Source organism: Delphinus delphis, chromosome 15, assembly GCF_949987515.2.
Source record: "Delphinus delphis chromosome 15, mDelDel1.2, whole genome shotgun sequence".
NCBI lineage: Eukaryota > Metazoa > Chordata > Mammalia > Artiodactyla > Delphinidae > Delphinus > Delphinus delphis.
Window position 1 is genome coordinate 57,002,371 of NC_082697.1, and position 21,611 is coordinate 57,023,981.

Here is a 21,611-nt window from a genome sequence, read left to right on the forward strand (position 1 = left end):
TGTAGGCACCTCAGCTGAAACGTACCATGAGAATATCCCGTTCCCCTCTGTTTCTGACACCTAAGGATTTCTCTTTCTTTTGACCTTGGCTGTGCATTGTGGGTTTGTGTATGTGTATGTGTGTGTGTGTGTGTGTGTGAGCGCACACACCTTCAATTCTGCATTTTTATGCGTTTGTAGCATCAAGGGGTCCCGTATCAGTCAGTTTTCCACTGTGCCACCACCCTTTGTACGAGTATAACTTTTGTAATAATGATTTTTTAAAAGCATGCATATTTACGGGAGAAAAAATAGGAAATGTATCCTCTTATAAATTCTTGACCCACAAGGAAGGGTGCTGGTTGACCAGTGGTGCAGGCAAAGAGGTGGGAAGGGATATCTTGATTTCAATTCCTTTCCTTCCAACAGCCTGCAGTGCTTTCATATAGTCACAAATGTCCTGGGACACTCGGCAATATGACCTCACTCTCCACCCAACACAATTGACTCGTCCAAATTCGCTGCCCACCATGTGCTTCAAGATTTACATGATGGCTTCCTCCTCGCCCCAAAACACCGATGCCATCCCTCCAAAAATACTACATGCTGTTGACCTTCTCCCTCCCTTTGGAGTTTGTGAGGACTCAAAAATGGGTCTTTTCACCACATTTTGTCAAATTCCCAGCAAGTCTTCCCTTTGGTGTTGTCCCAAAGAGACCCAGGTTTGGATGCCTGTAACAGGGTCAGTCTCGGTAGAAGGAACATCATTTTGATTTCTTTCAGGATGTAAATATAAAGATTTTTCCTCTGCCCTTTGTGCAAACACCTCTGCACACCTCTGCACAAACACCCAGGCCCACGTCCCGAAAGGGAAGCAAACGCACATTTCTCAACACCAGTTCCAACCTGTTCCAATCATTTTCCAGCCGTTCATTTCCTGCCTCGTGGCCTTTTCTACTAGTGCACTGAACTGTAGTTCAAATACTTTCTGATTTCCTTTTTAATTTACTCAAGTATATTGTAATCTCCTTGAGGGAGATCAGGGACCACGTTTTTTGACTTTGATATTTCTCATGGCCTGCAGCACATAGCAAGCATTGGATCCATATTTTCTGTTCCCGTTTCTTTCCTTATATCTCCAGGCTTTAATTGGGCAGCATTGTAAAGAAAAAAAGGCCAGATATGTTGGGTGAGTTTTTCTGCCACATAAATAGAGGAGATAACAGAGCAAAAGGGAACTTGCAGTGGCTTGAGAGTGAAAGGCTGGGAAGTCTGCATGTCCTCAGCTAGGGAGAAGAAGCAAATGTCATTTTTTTCCAGGAAGCAGCCCTGTGCTGCTCTTTCCATGTCCGTTTCTCCCATTACAAAGAGGCCATGATCTTTGTCAATGTGATCTTGTGAAGTGGAGCCGGTAAATGGGAAAATTAAACGTCTTTCCTGAAGGAGACTGATTCTTGCTGGGAGGACAAAAGCTAAACGTGCTCCTGGGGGCAGAGGGAGCCTGCACAGCTTTGGGTCTGCAGCCAGGGCCATACTGTCTTTCTCTCTCCGGCAGACAGCCTTATCTATCTACTCACAAGGTCGAAGCCATGGGTTTCATATTTGAAAAAAAAGAAGATTCAAATAGACATCATCCAGCAAATCACAGGAAAGAATGTTTGAGGTAGAAAACACTAGAATAAACTACAAAAGGGAGTACCCTTCCCTGAAGGGTTTAGGGAGTGTGGCGCATCATCCCGTAAGGTCTAGACAGTGACCGGAGGTGGAATTAGGGTCAGACCGCCTGCAATCAATTCGCCTTCGACACTCACTACCCATTTGATCTTGGTTCCGATACTCTGCTTCTCTATCCATCCACTCAACCATTCGTTTACCTATTTTTCTAGTCTTTTAGTTAACAAAGTTACACAAATTCTATTCTGCTTCAGGCACTATACTAGAGTTTTCACAGATTAACCCAGGCAGCCCTCATCTCAACGTAATGTGGCTGGTGTCACTGTCCCACCCATTTTACAGATGCGGCACAGAGCGGTTAAGGAACTTGCTCAGTCTCTCTGAGCTCCAGGCCTAACATCTACCAAATGCAACACAACAGTATTTACCTATAGGAGTTTTGTTGGAATTAAGCGGGGCTGCATGCATACATCGTACCTGGCACACCTTGATTACTCAGTATGTATCCCTGGAGAGATCTTTATTTCCTGCCTGAAGCCAGGGAACTGGTGGGTGGGGTGGATCACATACCCCTCCCTGAGCCCTTCCCGTTCATGGAGTCTATGATTCCAAGAATGCATATCCAGAGAGAAGGCATAGCTCTCCAACAGGAACTTGCTACGTCCAAAGTCAGAGAAATCAGTTCTTTCTCTGCCCTCAGACTCGTCCTCTGCTTCCAGAGGGACTGCAGTTGTCTTTCAGATTAGATTTCATTCTAGTCTGTGAGGCTGTGTGAGTGCTAAGGGGACTGCTTCGGGAAAGGATTTTATAGCATGCCATGGACTAGCCTTCAGACTGCCTCAGCATTCCTCCCCCGAGGTCGGTTGTAAAAAGTCCATTTTGAACCTGTACCCCTTAGGTTTTGTCCAGGGCCTGAGAATTTGCTGAAATACATCTGAAATCAGCCCACACATATACCCTTGCAGGCACACATCTACATTTTTTTTTTCTTGGTTTCTGGCCAAAGCCCCTGACCCTAGGCAGTGACGGTATGGAAAGGAACAGTGTGTGGTTTTGAGAAGCTGGGTTTGACGTTCTGTTTCATTCCCAGTCAAGGAAGCTAATGCTTTGGGGGTCTCTGAGGACCTCATTGGGTTGTGCCTTACTCCCTCACTCATTCATTCACTCACTCGTTCATCCATTGTAAAAAGAACATTACTAAAGCACTTAGTACGAGATCGGCATCTCTGTATTTTCACAGAGATGAATAACACATAGTCTTTGGCCTCTATCAGCTCAGAGTCCTGCTGGAGAGACAGTCCTGCAAACCAGTAATTATGGCAAAATGAGACGACTGAATTTGCATAGGGCTGGAGGTAGCAAGAAACATGGAATGTTTTGCCATCAGAGGATGGTTCAAAATTTGGGAGAAGAAAGAAGCCATCAAAGGAGAGGCCTGAAGGGCAGGAGCCAGATGGCAAAGGACTCAGCTTTTGTGCTAAAGGATCTGGGGTGTCCTGGGAACAGTGGAGCCATTGGATGAGACTAGCTGTATGCCTGGTAGACCCAAGATTCTTCACTTGCTGTCCATGTTTTTGCAGTCCTGGCCTGTAATTGGAAACCACGTGTAAGATTGGCTGTTACAAGACATGGAAGCAACCTAAATGTCCATTGACAGATGAATGGATAAAGAAGATGTGGTGTGTATATATATATATATATATATACACACAATGGAATACGACTACTCAGCCATTGAAAAGAATGAAATAATGCCATTTGTAGCAACATGGATGGATCTAGAGATTGTCATACTGAGTGAAGTAAGTCAGACAGAGAAAGAGAAATATCGAATGATACCCTTTGTATGCGGAATCTAAAAAGAAATGATACAAATGAACTTACTTACAAAACAGAAACAGACTCACAGACTTAGAGAACGAACTTATGGTTACCAGGAGGGAAGGTGGGGGGAAGGGATAGTTAGGGAGTTTGGGATCGACATGTACACACTGCTATATTTAAAACAGATAACCAACAAGGACCTACTGTATAGCACGGGGAACTCTGCTCAATGTTATGTGGCCGCCTAGATGGGAGGGGAGTTTGGGGGAGAATGGATACATGTGTATGTATGGCTGAGTCCCTCTGCTGTGCACCTGAAACTATCACAACATTGTTAATCGGCTATACTCTGATATAAAATAAAAAGTTAAAAAAAAAAAAGATTGGCTGTTACAGGTGGGTGAGGAATGGCAAATTTGAACAATGGTGCTATAGTGTGCAAGAAGGTCACCAGTAAATTCTATCCCAGTGATACAGATCTGTCAGGGTCCTCCCCTGGTCTCAGAGGCAGGCAGTACAGGCAGACTAAACTCTCCTGCTCCCAGGCTTTGAAGTGACTGGGAGAAAGTCACCTGTAAGAAATTGCTGATGAGGATCCATTGTAAACTGTTATTAATATCACCACCACCCATAACAATTTACTCTGGATCTACCAGTTGCATGGTATCGTGCTGAAAACTTGGCAATGGCTATCTTTGGGGTCCAGCTCAGAGGTCTCCACCTCCAGGAAGTCTTCCCTGAATGCACAGGGATGTGAGTATGAGACTATGTTTTCTCCTTCCATGACATCTTGGATATCTCCTCAATAGAGAACCTGTCACCCTGGAATATAACTGCCACTTGCTTCTAAGTTCTCCCCATTGGGAGGTGAGTTTATTCAGGGTGGGGATCTTGTCTTATTCTTCCTGTATCCCCAGTCCCTGGCACAGGAATTGGCACATAGTAGGTGGTCCATAAAACTGTGTTGACTGTAGATGACACGAGTCTCCTCTCCTTGATCAGCTTGTGATCTACTGGTCCGAGGATCAGCAAGAGCTAGGGAGAGGAAGGAATCTGTGAAACCCCAGGCAAAGGGGTCAGGAATAGTTTCTGAAACACAGAAATCAAGGCTGACCCTTGGGGAAAGCAAGTTCCAATCAAAGATGCCAGTGATAGAGTCCAGTGGGCCCCCACAGAGATGCACCTTCCGTCTACAGCCTAAAGGCGTCAGGGGGATGTTGCTGCTGATCCCATTAGGGTTTGCTGTGAACACTGAGAGGGAAACTGACCCCGTTTCAATCCTGTTTCATGTCTTTCCCCAGGGACCGGCCACTTTGGGTTTCTGAGAAGCCCGAATGGAATTGGAATGGCAAAGGAACAACTTTCTTTGTAGAAAATATAGGGCACCCTCATCAACAGGCTTATGTTCTCAGTGAGAACAGATCCGGTCTCTGTGAGCTCTGAGCTGTGGTCCTGGGAGTGATGGTGGTTGGGGGCTGCAGCACTGAGACCAAGTCCTTTCCTTACCAGTTGCCCTGGAAGGAAGCTGCTGGTCAGAGCTGGGATGTAGTCTGTGGCTTTGGAACAGAGTGAGGTCAGCCAGACCTTCTGATCACTGACCTTGGGGCCTTGCTTCGCTACCACACTCTAGATTAAAAGCCAGATGACCTTGGATCTGGAAATAATGGCATTCCAGAGCCTAGGACCTCTGTATCCATGATCTCTAAATTGAACAATTTGCTAGAGAGAAAAAAGTACCTTTGGGGGGAGGAGAGGAATAGTACAAGATTCTGGACACAAATAGACTGAATTTGGAAGATAAATCTCCCTTATTTAAATGTCAGAATATTCCATTTCTGTATAATGCTGAGAAGTCACAAAACCAAAATAAAAATAGGGCTAGGCTTAAATGTACCCAGTTAGATGCACACACGGGCTGTCTTTGCCATAAAGGTTTTAGCACCACCTTCCAACTGAGGTCTCTGCTCTGCGGATGGAGCTCAAGTGTTGCAGAACTCACTGCTGCCTGTCGCCATCTGGCTGAGATTTCATAGGCCACCTGATCAGCCGTGCAAGTTGGTGTTGGGGAATTTTATGCACACAGGTCCCCAACCTGTGTCTCTCGAAGAAGAAAAAGGAAAAAGAGGAGAGAGGATTGGGCAACTCCATCAAGCATCAAACAACGTACATGGTCACAATTTTCCATTAGAGGGTGGAGTTGGCGAAATATAACTCTCTGGAGGAAGACTGCAGAAAAACGGCAAGAAGTCCAGGAAATCCTGCGTACCAAGCCCTTCTGGAGTCAGCTTCACACGCCTGTAGACGGTCAAGTTGCTATAAAGGTAAAGGAGTATGCATTTGCGAGCGTAAGTGGATTCATAGTAGCTTTCTGACACTGCACATTTTCTCCATCAATAGTCCTCAAAATCCTATGACTCACTGTGTAAGAGTGTGAGGGCCTTTTAATATCACAGAAAGATCCTTGTGTTTTAAAAGGCTGGGAATGTAAGGAAAAAAAAAGAAAAAGATAGCAATAATCCTACAACCCGTGCCAAGAAATATCTTCTTTCTTTCAGCAAGTAACATGACATCACCGCCTTTCAGTTCCTTTTTAACTGAAGTGCTACCAACAAGCTCTCTGAGACTGTAAAATCCTTAAGCAAAGCGATCACACCCACTGTCCATTTATCTGCATTTAAATGCCTGGGACAGTGCAGGGAGCTTAGTGGGCACTCAAGACTTGGTTGTGGCTTGAAGGAGAAAGCGAAGGAGAGAGAAAAAAGGAAAGAAGAGAGGAGAGAAAATGGAGGAGCAGAGAGGGAAGAAAGAGGAAAGAGAAGAACAGAAGGGAGAAATGAAGCCCTTATAGGGAGGATCCTGTACCTGTTGTCAGAGCTATCCACAACTAAAGCAGAAGAAGACCCGGTTTCTCTTTCTGTGGAGCGTGGTGGGGTGACTTGGAGGGCTGGGCTGGGCCCTACGAGAGCTCGCCCATCCCATTTGATGACAGCCTCCTCTCCCTATTAATGGTGGTGGTGCTCCTCTGGCTTCCTCTCCTGTATCCCAAGTCTGAAGTACCAGACGGGGGTGAGCCCGTGGCCAGAGATGCCTGGGAGAGTGTGTGGGGTAGGGGAGTAGTCAGGTTCAGATTCCAACGCAGGAGAGTGTTTGGGACAGACGTGACGATCCTCTCGTCCCATTCCGCTACGATGCAGCTGAAGTCAAGATAAAGAAGCTGGGAATGGAATCTGGGTCTTTCAGCTATTGGCTATGATCATACAACAACCAACCACACAGACCCTGAGGAACACACCGAGAATTCAGTTATACAAGCCTGCTTTACCTCTCTCACGGAAGGTAGAAACAGGGCACTCAGAAATTAAAGGAGGGGGGAGGGATAAATTAGGAGGTTGGGATTAACATAAACACACAACTATATATAAAATAGATAACCAACAAGGGCCTACTGTATAGCACAGGGAACTCTACTCAATATTCTGTAATGACCTGTATGGGAAAAGAAGCTGAAAAAGAATGGATATATGTATATGTATAACTGAACCACTTTGCTGTACACCTGAAACTAACACAACATTGTAAATCAACTATACCCCAATATAAAATAAAAATTAAATTAGAAAAATTAAAGAACAACAACAAAATAAATTAGGGGAGCCACATGCACTGCTGGTGGGAATGTAAATTGGTTGTACTTCTTCTGAAAATTAGAAGTATCTACTGAAGTGGAGTATATGTACATCCTATGGCCCAGGAGTTTCATTCCCTGGTGCATTCCCCAACAATTAAGTGCCTACATGCACCAAAAATATGTGCAAGTATGTTCAAAGAAGACAAAAATGAGAAATAACACAAATGTCTATCAATAGCAAGTGTATAAGTAACTTACAGTGTATTTGTACAATGGAATACCATGTAGTAATGAAAAAAACAGTAAGCTCTGATTAGTAATGCAGTAATATGGATCCAAGTCATAAAAGACACAAGTGAATATATGTTGTATGATTCCACCACTTATTTAAAGTTAAAAAGAAGGCAAAACCTACCCATGGCCATGGAGGGCAGAATGGCAGTTACCTCTGGGAGCGATATTGGCTGTAAGAGGCCACGAAGGACCTTTCTGGGGTGCTGGTCATGTTCTAGGTCTCAATCTGGGTGGCAGTTACACAGATATACAAAAATTTGCCTGGGCACTGAGATCTGTGCAATATAATGAATGTACAGTCAGCCCTCTGTATCCACGGGTTCTGTATCCCCGAATTCAACCAGCCACAAATTGAAAATTTTTCAGAAAAAAATTCCAAGAAGTTCCAAAAAGAAAAACTTTGATTTGCAGTGCAGCCGCAACTATTTACATAGCATTTACATTGTATTTACAACTATTAACATAGCATTTACATAGTATTAGGTATTAAAAGTAACCTAGAGATGATTTAAAGTATGTGGGAGAATGTGCATAAGTTATATGCAAATACTACTCCATTTATATAAGGGACTTGAACATCTGTGGATTTTGGTAACTGAGGGAACCAAAGGAACCAGTCCCCACTGATACCAAGGTTGACTGTATATTACAGTCCACAGAAGGGGAAAAAAAAAAAAAGAAGAGTGGCATAGTAGAGGTCTAAGGTGTTCTTCCACTTTGGGGGTCAAAAGAGGGAATAACAAGAAAGTGGAAGGAAGCTGACTTCCTAAACAGAAAATAAAAACCTCATTTTTAAAGAAATATGAACTTTTTTTAACAAAAATGTCTTAAAGGATGAAGGGGCATGAGCTATGTCAAATTCTTCCATATTATTGGAATTACTTAACAAGACATGTTTTACTTTTATAATTTAAGCCAGAGGTCAGCAATCTTTTTCTGTAAAGGGCTAATTAGTAAATATTTTCAGCTTTACGAGCCATATAGTGTCTGTCACAACTACTCAGCTCTGACCTTGCAGCTCGAAAGCAGCCATAAAAACACAAAGTGCATGAAAGGATGGGATGTGTTCCAATAAAACTTTATTTACAAAGATAGGCAATGGGCTAACGTGGGCCATAATTTGCAGGATCCTGATTTAAGCAATCAAAAATGGAAATAAAATGATTACAAAATAATATATATATGAACAAGAATAAATCCCAATTTAATCATTGTTATCATCTATGATATTTATTGGGTACCTACTGTTTGATGGGTATATACCAAGTATACTATTTAACTTGGTGAGATTGGTGCCATTACAATCCCCAATTGAAAGAGGAGGAAACTGGCCCTTAAAAAGGGTAAGTAGGGCTTCCCTGGTGGCACAGTGGTTGAGAGTCCGCCTGCCGATGCAGGGGACGCGGGTTCGTGCCCTGGTCCGGGAGGATCCCACATGCAGCAGAGCGGTTGGGCCCGTGACCCATGGCCGCTGAGCCTGTGCGTCCGGAGCCTGTGCTCCACAACGGGAGAGGCCACAACAGTGAGAGGCCCGCATACCGCAAAAAGAAAAAAAAAGGGTAAGTAAATTTCCTAAGGTCATAGAACTGGTAAAGGTCAGTTCTTATATCTGAACCCAAAGCCTTTGTTCTTAACTGCATGCCAAGCTGCTACATCTATGATTTTTTTTGTGTGTGAAATGGTACCACCAAAGTTGTAATAAATTACCAGGATATACAAAAATGTCCACTAAAATTTGTATGTAAAAATAGTTAAATGCCCCCAAAAGATGAAAAGACAACTCACTTTTTCCCCCCATTTTCACCAGTATTTGAAGGAATTCAAATTAAGGCAACATTGCACCTCCTAAAATATCAAAACAAATGGTAACACTCGATGCTGCTAGGTTATTGTAAAATTGGTCCATTGATTCATTATTAGAAGCACTTTTCAATGGAGACAAACCTTTGGGGCATTAATATGAGACTACAGAGTGAGGCTCCTAGAGATGTTTACAGCCATTAACCCTTCAAAATCTACATCTAAGAGATTGTTACAAATAAACAATTCAAAAGAGAAAAACAACGGGCAGAAAGATGTTCATTCCAGCATTATCTACATTAGGAAAAAAATGAAGTGTTTAACGTTAGGAAAATAATGTAATGAATTATGGCTTAATAATGATTATGGTATTTTAGGCAAAAATTAAAATAACTGTGAGGACCAGATTATGTAACGCCATGCAAAAATGTTTAAAATATACTGGTAAATGAAAACAGTAGAACATAAAAGTGTATATAACCAATAATTATACTTATTTAAAGAAATGTGTCTGTAAGTAACAAGGTTCAGAACGTAATATATAACTTGAAAACGATTATGTTAAGGTAGTAGGTTGGGGTGATTTTATGTGTATATTATGTTGCCTTTCCAAATTAAAGTGTTCAAAAAAACGTAGACTGGGACTTCCCTGGTGGCACAGTGTTTAAGAATCCGCCTGCCAATGCAGGGGACACGGCTTCGATCCCTGGTCCAAGAAGATCGCACATGCCTCAGAGCAACTAAGCCCGTGCACCACAACTACCGAGCCTGCGTGCCACAACTACTGAAGCCCACGCGCCTAGAGCCTGTGCTCTGAAACAAGAGAAGCCACTGCAATGAGAAGCCCGCGCACCACAAGGAAGAGTAGCGCCTGCTGGCCGCAACTAGAGAAAGCCTGCATGCAGCAACAAAGATCCAACGCAGCCAAAAATAAATAAATTTATTTAAAAAAATGTAGACCGAGAGGGATTTGAGGTCATTGCTTATCCATCCCGTAAATCCTACATAAGGGTCTGTGACATCAGTGTTTGACTTACCAGCAAACCATTCATTATGTTTCATTTCACCTTTGATGGTTCTCTCAACATTTGACTTTCCCTGGTTTGACTGATTCACTGCTTGTCAGGCAGGAATATGGCACCGCTGACCTTGTTCTAATCCTGGTGTCAGATTGATAATAAACACTGCAACTCTGGATCTCAAGAGACCTATCGGGAAATTCACTGTGAACTTACACAGATGAAAACCCTCAGAGCTTTAACAGAGAGGGAGAGTCAATGGCTCTCCAGGATATTTATGGATTTTATCTGTTTCTTCAGTAAGTGCCATTCCATTATTATTCCAAATATGTCTCTAGTTAAAATTAGTAGGGAGATAAACAAGTCTAATTTCTATGGTACCATCTGGTCACAGGCCAGTGAAGGAGCAGTTAAGTCCTTTATTGCTACTCTATGCTTAGGATTGACACATTTCTTCCTTTGAAAACATTTTATTTCCGAATGAGTAGTTTGCCCTGGACTTCGTTTTTAGGTCATAGGAGGCTCAAAGTGACTTAGTTGCTGGGCATCAAACGTTCATTTTAATCATCACCGCCTTTGGGTATATATCATCAAAGCTGCTATTTTGTGTATAAATGAGGTTTGGGTACATGTAAAAGTCACCCACATAGAGTGGGAGCATTAATGAAATCCATAGGAAAAAATCAGACTCAGTCAACTCATCAGTAATGGTTTCCGGCCACATGTCCCTGGTGGTTTCCAATGAGACCACATCTGCATGTGTAAGGAATCAGGACAACCATCCAATCCAAACCTGGTTCCAGATCTAATTTAATCAATAGAAACACTGGCTCATTTTCTGCCCAAATGTGGGTCTTTCAGTCTTGCCTGCTTTTTTTTTTTTTTTTTAATGCTGTTATTATAGTCAATACATGACAACGAAATCTTTGGAAGCAACAAACACTTTCATGTCTATTTTGTTCCTTTCTGAATGAGAAACATTCAAGCCTATTTGACTACTTCTGTTAACGGTCTAACCCAGTATCTCCTATGTTCCTTTTTGTGGTCAGCGTGCAGGCTGACACAGCTCCACACCATTTCTTCCTTGGGTTTTCACAATCACCAAGGTCTCTGGATATGGAAACTCAAGTAAGAGACCTGAGAGAAGGAGGATGAATAAAACACAGGGCCAACATCCAACTTCATAGACTCCAAATGGGTGGGGTCTATTGGCCACTGACATTGATATCCAGTACCTGCTAATCAGAGAATAAGCGGCTTCTAAATGCTAAATACTGTTATTCTAAAGAGTGGTTCTTAAGTCTTATTGTGCATTAGAATCACCCAGAGAAGATGTAAAAATGCCCTGTGGGGTGAAAAATTAGGTATCTGTACTTTCAACAGGCTCCCCAAGTGAGTCTGACGAACACAGAAGTTCCAGAAGCATCTTTGTAAGTAAGGTGACTGTGAAGGCAACAGAGCAAAAGCCTTTAAGCATTTTTATGTCCCACCACCTGGAGCTTGGAAGCTGCTCAGTTATTCTTTGTTGATGAATGTCTAGAGGGAGAACGAATGAATGAATGAGCAAATGTGTGAATAAATTGGGGGGCTCTGTCTATGGTCCCTGGCCTTTGCTAACTTGATTACAAAGTCTGTGATTTACAGAGTAGTCTTGCTCAGCCCAAACTGTGATTTCCACCTTTGAAGTCTCAATTTGATTAAAATACGTTTAGCAAGGAACAACAACTTTCTGAAATGCTGGGGATTATGCAGCTCCGAGGACCTCTGTGGGGAACAAGAAATACCAGCAACCAAGACGGTCCTTGTGAACCTGGAGAGGCTGCTCTGCAAGCCTGTATTGGGGCCAAACATCTGACTCCTCTTATACATCCTGTCCCCGTTTCATTCCTTCTCATCTCTTGCTTCTGGGTCCTGAGTTTTCCCCAAACTGCCAGGGTTGAATGATCTCAAAAATTAGGCTGAGTCTTTTCCCATGGTGCCAGTGCCTGGGGCATGGACAAGTCTCCTTCTCCGTGGAAAGATGGAAAAAACATAGGTCACTTTCTCTCCCACCCTCAACCCCTGTCGCCAAGTTATTTTGCCCAGCATCACCTAAAGGCGAACCATGCTGTTCCTTCAGTGAAAGAGGAAGGAACAGAGGCTGGATGCTGACCCACCTGTGTTTAAATCACAGCTTTGCCCCTTCCCAGGTGGTAACGCCTGCCTTATGAGATGTCTGGGAGGGTTATGGCAGATAAAGGAGAAGCAATACAGCATAATGGTTCAAACGAAGGCCCTGGAGCCTGCTTGCCCAGGTCAGACTGGCCACATACTAGCTTGACACATTACTTAACCTTCCTGTGACTCAGTTTCCTCAACCTGTAGACAGGGAGTTGTAATCATAACTCAGGTCATTGAATCACCGTGAGGACTGTATGAAATTAATACATATAAAGACAGATTATTTTATGACCCATAGTTATCCCTCTGTGTTACCTGTCATTATAAACGTCCATAAAAATAACATAACAATGATAATGGTAGCTTTGAATGACTTCCATTTAGAGTCATGGAAAACTGTCTCTTCCCTCTCCAAGTAAGTTCCCAGATTCTCGGCACCTCCTCTCCCACACATCCCCCATCCTTATTTTGGTGTTTATCTCTTAAAATGGTCCGAGGCTACTGGTTGACATAGGGTGTTGCTGAGTCATCTGAGGACACAGGGGCCTATGTCATGAAGAATTGAGGGCAAGGGAGGCCAGCAGGAGACAGATTAGACTTCTCCGAGGCAGGAGTGAGTCAGCCGGGGGTATGTGCCCAGCTCCACCAAGGAGCCGAGAAGGGGTAGCGGACGGCTGCCAGCTTGTTCAGTGTCATCTTCAATATGGCTAATGGCTCAGATGAACAAACCAGCCTGCTCTAGATGCCCAGGCTGAATACTGCCTGACTAGTCCCAGCACACTGCTCTCTCTGGTCTCTCCTCTCCCCATCCTGCCTTTCTTTGCCCTCTCATCTCTCCTTTTCCTCCTCCTCTTTTTCCCTATCTCTTCCTCTGTCCTTCGTTTTGGACCATTCTTTTCTCCTTTATCCCTTTATCATTTTATTCCTGCTCTTCTTTCCTTTCTTCCCCTCATATTCCCTGTCCCTCTTTCCTATCTGCCTCTTTCTTCCTTTTTCCATCTAAATCTTTTCCCTTCCCTCGGAAGAACCTACAATTTCAAGTCTTCTCTGCCTTTCTTGTCTTTCTCCAGACAGTCTACGACCAGGGTCATCATACTTTTTCTATAAAGGGCTAGATAGTAAATATTTGGGGCTCTGCAGGTCCTATAGCTTCTGTTGCAACAACTCAACTCTGCCATGGTAGTGAAAGCAGCCACTGACAATACCTGAATGAACAGATGTGGCTGTGTTTCAATAAAGCTTCACTTTCAAAAACAGGCAGTGGCTGGATTGGAGACGTGGTCATAGTTTGCCAAACCCTAAGGAAAACACTCCTTCTCTCATTCACCTCCTTGATTACAAACCACAAACTCACCAACGATTTACGATCCACTCCGGTTCTAAAAGCCAGGGAATATCTAATCTTGCTGATTATCTCTCCCAGAAAAATTGCGTTAAAAAGAAAAAGTAAAACAGAGATATTTGCCTACTATAGCACACAAATTAGACAACAGAAGAACTTGCCTGTCTCATAGTGAATATGGGGGTCAGAGGTTTGGGAAGATTGTCAGACTGAACAGTGATTTAGTGATTACCTCTTTGGGTCTCTTCCCTAGAGACACCTGATGTCCTTCCCAAAGAAGAAAACATCCCCTTCATCAGAGAAGATATTTAATTAATGAAATAAGCCCCCCCCAAAGTATATCTGTGGTGTTTTCAAATCCATTCATTCATTTATTCATTCATCCACGGAGTTTTATTTGAGCACCTACTATGTGCGAAGCTCAGGAACGAGTCCTAGGGGAAACGAAAGGGCAACAAGAATGGACGTAAAAGAGTGTGCCCTCCAGGGACTGACAGTGCAGGGCACGGCAGGGGACAGGGGACGTGGAGAGGACAGCAAGGAGTAGGCGTCTAGTGTGTGCCAAGCACCGGCCTAGTTTCTTTATGTTTGTTCTCACACTCAATCCTTAAACAACTCCAATTTAAAGATGAGGAACCTGGCACTCAGAGAAATAGATTGGCCATGCAGCTAGGAAGTTGCAGAACCTTCCATTGCACCCCTTTTATGTGTTGGTTTGCTAAATGCCACAAGAATGCTGTAAGCATGGAGCTAAAGGAGTTTATAGTTTATAAGCATATCTAGAGCTGTGGTCTTTAAGGAAATGGAGGAGTACATGGGCTGAAGGATGGGTCAGATATCAGAGTAGGAAATGGGTTCAGAGAAGATGTAAGAAGGGACTCCATTTTTAAAGGGGGTTGCATGGAAAAATCCACGCTTACCTGAAAAAAATTCCAAATGGTGGAATTTCAAATACCGTAGGCAGCCGAGCAGGGAAAATATTTAGGAGTGAAGTGGCCTTCAGTGATTTCCTCAACCCACACGCCATACCTTTCCTAAGCCAGCCCTAAGAAGACGGGCTGCAAAAGCCACGCAGAGACGTGCCCATCCTCAGAGTGGAAGCGTGGGTGCCTCACCACCCAGGCTGCAGGGGTGTCGAGCTCTCCCTGAGACTCGGATGTTGGCCCAAAATATTAAGCTGGGAAGCTGGATGAGGACAGTGCTGAGGATGTTAGCCACCCATCCAGTGGCTCAGAGCAATTTATGAGAATCCTAATTAGATACACAAAGAACTTCTGCAATCGCACAAACACCCTCGACTCTGGCTGGCAGCACGGGGTCTCTCACCATCAAAAGCCATCCTGCGAGCTTCAGTGGAAGAGCCGCCAACAAATAAAGGAATCAGGAACACTAACACTGACCCACCCGGAAGCAGGGAGGGGGATTCTCCACTGACTACCACCCCCCCCAGCACTCCCCCGCTCCAAGACCTGTGAGCATCTTACCCTGGCGTGGTGCTTTCCAAAGCTCTGGAGTCTATCGCTGCAAGGTTCCTTATTGACACAAGAGCAGAGGGTGTGGTCCTTTCTGATTTGTTACCAATTTGAATGAGTCTTTAAGGCGATTGCTTGCAAAGTTGCAGTACAAAAGGGACAAAGGGAACCCAATGCACCTATCCAACTGAAATGATATAGATGGAATCTTGAAAACATTTCATATATTATATTTATCATATATGCCCAAGTATGATATAATTGGGGTCACTAGCTAGTTTTAAAACTGGGAGAGTCCCAGCAAAATAGGTTGAGTTGGTTATCCTAGAATACAATATGAATACAACAGATACATGTGTCATATCTTTCAAATATTTACATATGATATCTATCATATATACCTAAACATAAGTGCAATGGAATACACCATATAAATAATTTATAGAAGTATATGATAGGGCTTCCCTGGTGGCACAGTGGTTAAGAATCCACCTTCCAATGCAAGGGACACGGCTTTGATCCCTGGTCCGGGAAGATCCCACCTGCCCCAGAGCAACTAAGCCCGTGTGCCACAACTACTGAGCCTGTGTGCCACAATTACTGAAGCCCGTGCGCCTAGAGCCCGTGCTCCGCAGCAAGAGAAGCCACCACAATGAGAAGCCGGTGAACCGCAACGAAGAGTAGCCCCCGCTCGCCGCAACTAGCGAAAGCTTCTGCGCAGCAACGAAAACCCAATGCAGCCAAAAATAAATAAATTTTTAAAAACGATGGTTTCCTTCTATTTTCTCAGCATCGCTTGCTTCTGAATAATATTATTATATCATCTTGTTCTCCCTGATATCTTTTGGCTGGCCTCTATACATCGAAAGTGCTTTAACCTCTATGATCTTCCTTCTGACTCTTCAAATCCCAGAATCACATAAAAAATTACGAAATCCATGAGATTGCTGGGGCCTAAGAGATCTCCTGTTCAACCTCCCCTTCGAAACCAGAAATGCCATTTTTTTTAGGTCCCAGACTTACTCATTCTTTATGTTCTCACTCAGCTGTCAGCTTTTAGGTGCCAGGGTGATAACAGGGACCCACCAGTTACTTGCTGGTCGCAGGATAAGTTAATGAATGTGGCTTTGTGAACTTTGGCCTATTCTTATCTTTGTCTAGATCTTACTTGTTTTCTTTATGACTTATTCTGTCTTTTCATTCTTCCATTTAAAAAAAAGCTGATCTATCTCATATTTCTCCTTGAGCATTCTCTCACCTACCCAAGATACCAAAGAGTATATATAGCTATGTATATATATAAACACATATATAGTATATATGAACTCATAGATATATACGCATTATTACAAATATGTTCATACTTTGAGATTAGATATTTTAGTTTCATACATTGGCAACCAACTGGACTGTAAGCTCCTTGAAAGAAAGAAGGAAAAGACCATGAGATCGCCTTCTTGGAACATCAGTGCCTGAGAATGTGTGTTTCTCAGTAAACGTTGGGTATTGATGATCAATGCTGAAAAGTACCTTTGAGTGTCCCCATGGTGCACTCCACTGTTCCAGAAAGAACACGACAGTTAGACAGGAAAAGGAAGGAAAGGTCTTACTGGGATCCTGTGCGTCTCTTAAGGGAGATCAGTAGCCTGTTTCCTAGGGAAATGCCTGGCAGGCTTCACATAAGAGGTTTCACAATAACCAAACACTCCATTCAAAGGTTATATTTACACAGCTCATTAGGAAAATTTTTTATACTTTTGACACTCATTAGACTTGTAATCGTCCACCGAAGCTACTCTATAACAAGAGATAAACACTCCATTCCAGAGGATGAATAATAATTGGGGACCGCTCAGCACTGTGCTCTTTCCAGGTCTAATTTCAAAGCATAATTAATCCTGCTGAAGCTGCCTGAGATAAGTGAAATATTTACGCAGATGTGTTAATTCATGTATTTACTCCTAGAGAGATATTCAGAACTGGACACGCTTTCCGAGAAGATTATCTTAAGACGCCCCCTGGAGCAACGTCATTTTCTCTCCAATGTCTTTGCCCCCGGGCGGTCTCTAAAGATGAAGCTGTGAAGACACATTTTCCAGCCCAGAGAGTCTGACCAGAAAAGCCACGAGTCGGGACAGAAAATATCTCCAAGAATCTGGATGCTCTGCTCGTACAAAGAACACACCTCTGGCTTATCTGGCTGCCTTTACTTTTTATTTTTTTTAATTTGCCACAAAGAGGACATTCTCTGTTCAGCACCGCATTTCCATGATGCTAACTTGACCGTATTATCAAAACCACGACGCTAACCGGGCTGTGCTGAATGCTGGATTTGTGGATGGACAACAACGACGAGGAGGGGGAGGGGGAGCAGGGTGATGATGGCGTTGATGGCGCTGGGGGTGACGATGGCAACAGCTAGCATTGATTGAACCATTTCTATTTCCAGGTGGCTGTACTTAGCTAGCTCTTTACATAGAACCTCTCATTTTGTCTTCATGACAGCCTTATCAGGTAAATATTTCTGCATTTAGTTGAAGATGAGTGAACTGAGGCTAAGAAAAATTACCCCTTTCACAGAAGCATTTGTAAATGGGACAATAGATATTGTTCACACATACACAATTACTTTTTCCTAAAGTTTCCATATATCTCAAGCATCTGATTAGCCAACTTTGATAGACGTCCTAGAGAACTGAATGAAACAAGAGTCTTACATGATCGACCCCCGTCCAGAGTAAGGCCCCTTAAGTAAGACTGCCACTTACTCACTAGGGGACTCACAAGCCCGCTGAGCTGAAGTTTCCTCCTCTGTAAAATGAGTATAAGCAATATTTAACTTCATAAAGTTGTTAACGAATATTAAATTAAAGAACACATGTAATGCATCCGGTATGGTGATTGGCATATTCTATTCCCCAAATATGTTGCTATTTCATAATAGATGCTGCAAGAGTGACAGCAGTGGTAGGTAGGAGTAGAGTTAGAACTGACTTATTTGACAGCTACCCATCATATTTAAAAGTTTCCTGTCAAATGAAATGCATCCTGACACCAACCATTCATCCATGCATGTATTTATCCATTCAATCCTTCATTGACCAGTTACCTGTCATGCCCAAGATTTTGTAGTGTTTACTGCTGGAAACAAGACTCTCGTTTACCGAGAACTGCACCCCACGTGGAGGTGCTTAGTCAAGCACTGTGGTGGAGGGGTGCTTCACTCCTCTCTGTGTCCACATGCCTTGTCATCTAACTGCCAAACTCCTCCACACAAGGCAGAGTATACCTCCAGAGTATACTTTGGGCTTGGCCATAGGACTTACTTTGGACAGAAGGGTGTTAGCCGACGTGGATCTGACAAAGCAGAGACTTGAAATGTGCACGTGCAGGTAGGTGTTTTTTCCTTTGCCTTCATCATAGCCAAGGGAAGAGCTTGTCCCAGGTAGGTGCTGCCCCTTCAGCCTGAGACCCAGAATAAACATAGGTGGAACAGAGACCACAGAGATGACCCATGGTCTTGCAGCATCAGGGGAGCCACCACGGCCTGAGGCAGAGCTTTTCCACTCAATCTGTGCTCGCATGAGCAAAATACATGCTATTGTCATGTACCTCCAAGATTTCACAGCAACAGCTGAGCAACACAGCCACAAATCACTATGACACAGCAGAGAACACGGCTCTTGATCTGAGGAAGGTACAAATGCCCTATAGGGAATTCAGAGAAGCAGATGCTTTCGTTTGGGAGAGAAATATAAAGCACACTTAGATTTCTTGATGGCATTGGGAGAATCCGGGGTTTAATTCTGGGAGTAGAGACTGTAAGGCATTATGCACTTTGTTCAAATTCACACCAACCACAGCACTAACCTCTGCCCCTTTCAGTACCATATTTGGCCATGGTGGTTGCCAGGCTGTCCTCTACCAGCTCTAGACAGGCGTAGCTGTCCTGGCACCATCTCCGAATATAGCTTCCACCGTTCTTGAAGGCAGCTTCTGCCCTATGCCCTGAGCTTTTGTTGCCTACTCACACTTACTCAAGTTTTAAGGGTTCACCTGCCATCTGTGCTGCCTTTGCTTTTCCTGTCTCAGTTTTGGCAAGTCCAAGGGTAACTAGCATGCCACGTGAGCCATGAGAGGATTCTAAAACCCATGCTAGGGAACAATGGGCTGCGGTGAGATCACCAGCTATGAGTACAGAAGTACCATCATCCCATTAGACTGTAAGCCCCGTGAGGGTGGAAACAGCCTTTTTTTGCACGATAGGCAGCCGAGAGGTGGACTGTAGAGGAAACCCATGGGATTTCTGCTCACTGTTCCCTTTATAGAGATTGGCTCGCCTTCATTCCTCCATAGGATAATAGTTGGAGCTGTTGTGTTAGTACAACGTAACCCCACCCCTTATTCACTCCTGATGGGTCCAAGAAAGAGTGCTTGACCCAAAATGCATCAGGAATCCTTCCTCTGGAATTTGAAATTTAGAATTTGGCAAATAGAGATTGGGACTTATTGTAGCCTTGTTACATAATGTCACTGCTCTAGAGCAGAGTTTTTTTAACCCTGATACTATTAACGTTTGGGGTCAGATTAATTCTGTGTTTTGAGATGTGGGGGCCTGTCCTGGGCATTGTAGCATGTTTGCCAGCATCCCTCACCCCTGGCCTCTACCCACGGATGCCGGTATCAAATAGCCTCCCTGTCATGACCATCAAAAATATCTCCAAACACAGCCAAATATCCCCTGGGGGGCAAAATCCCTGCCCCGCACTGAGAGCCACTGCTCTACAGAGAGGACCTATGAATTCCTGCTGTTGAGGCCCCAGGACTGTCCTGGTTCCTGTTTTTTCCTCTGAACCTATTTGCTCAACTCTTTCTTAAATTCACTGAGATAGACACTTCTGCATCCTTAAAATAAACTCCTTTTAATTTACTGAGTTGTCTGTAATTGGTTTCCATTACGAGAATTGTGGTATCATGTGATCAGCACTCAATAAATACTTTTGGTGAGCAAACTCACCACCCAAAGATCTACTGGAAAGCCAGTTAGAAAACAGAGAATGTGAGGGTCTCAAGTCCCTCAGAAGTAGGGGGTCAACCAAGGTCTTACCATCACCCACAAACTGGAGCAGGGCCAGGTCAATCTGCCTCTTCCAACGGGAGCCTTTCTGGAGGGCAATTCCATAACCAGTGGTGGCAAAGATGTACCCACTTCCGATGGTCACCAGCTTGCAGCCTTCGTCCCTCCCAGCCTTGTAATTCAAGACCGCAGCATCATAGATGAAAGCGTCCAGTTTCCTGCAATGACAAGAAACCAGGGAGTCACGGGGAAGGCGAGGTACCGTCTCAGGGCCCAGCTCCTAAGGCCTGATCCAGCATCACACACTTTCTTTCACATGGGAGATGATGATTCATGACGGCTCCATCCCATCAGCATAAAAGGATTTATTTTTAATGAGGAGATAAAAGCCAGAACCTTTTCTCTCGAAGTTTCAAGAGGCAGTTAAATAAAGACATGAAGAATCCTTATGCCCAAGTGAGTAAACAGTCGAATTTGCTGGTTTGCAAGTGTTTGCCCTTAGCACTCCCAACAGTGAAGAGCAGTGGCCTATTTAGAAAGGTTTGCATTAGAACAAAATAAACCATTAAGGGACAGGAGAATCAGATGGTTTCGTGCAGGAAGGGGAGAGAGACTAAATAGGAATGATGTCTCTTCCTGCCCTAAGAAACATGTTTATGAAACATGTTTCATTTATATTATAAAAATTATTACATAATAAATTTTAGAAACCCAAATAATGCAGAAAATATTAAGAATACAATTAAAATTAAAATTGCCTATAATTCCATAACTCAGAGGCAACCTGTTAATAAATTTGTGAACAACTTTCCAAATTTTATATGCATGTGTGTATACACACACCTCATATACACACACACACAAACACACATACACACTCCTTTTAAAACAGGGGTTGGTAACTTTTTCTATAAAGGCAAGATAATAAAGTTTAGGCTTGGTCTCTGGTGCAACTACTCAGCTTTCTGTTGTAGCATGAAGCTGAGCTGTGTTTCCTCAAAATTCGTATGTTGAAGTCCTAACCCCCCAGTACCTCCAAATATGACCTTATTTGGAGATGGGGTCATTGCACATGTAATTAAGATGAGGTCATATGGAGCAGGGTGGGCTCCTAATCCAATATGACCGATGTCCTTATAAAAAGGGGAAATTTGGACACAGACGTGCACACAGGGAGAACGCCAGGTGAAGGTTGGAGTTATGCTGCCACAAGCCTCGGAACTACCAGAAGCCAGGAGAGAGGCCCGGACAGATCCTTCCCAAGTGCCTTCAGAGGCAGCACAGCCCTGCTGACACCTTGATCTCCGCGTTTCAGCCTCCAGAAGTTTGAGACAAAAAATTC

The 21,611-nt window shown here is 43.6% G+C and overlaps 1 protein-coding gene across 2 annotated transcripts in view; it reads right to left on the reverse strand.

Annotated features, from left to right (window-relative positions):
- GRIN2A (glutamate ionotropic receptor NMDA type subunit 2A) overlaps nucleotides 1–21,611 on the reverse strand; it is a 364,371-nt gene that overhangs the window by 18,629 nt on the left and 324,131 nt on the right. For both annotated transcript variants that reach the window (XM_060033044.1, XM_060033045.1), the window contains exon 10: nucleotides 20,300–20,487. In XM_060033044.1, the coding sequence (XP_059889027.1) occupies nucleotides 20,300–20,487 (188 nt within the window). The remainder of the gene's footprint in view (nucleotides 1–20,299; nucleotides 20,488–21,611) is intronic.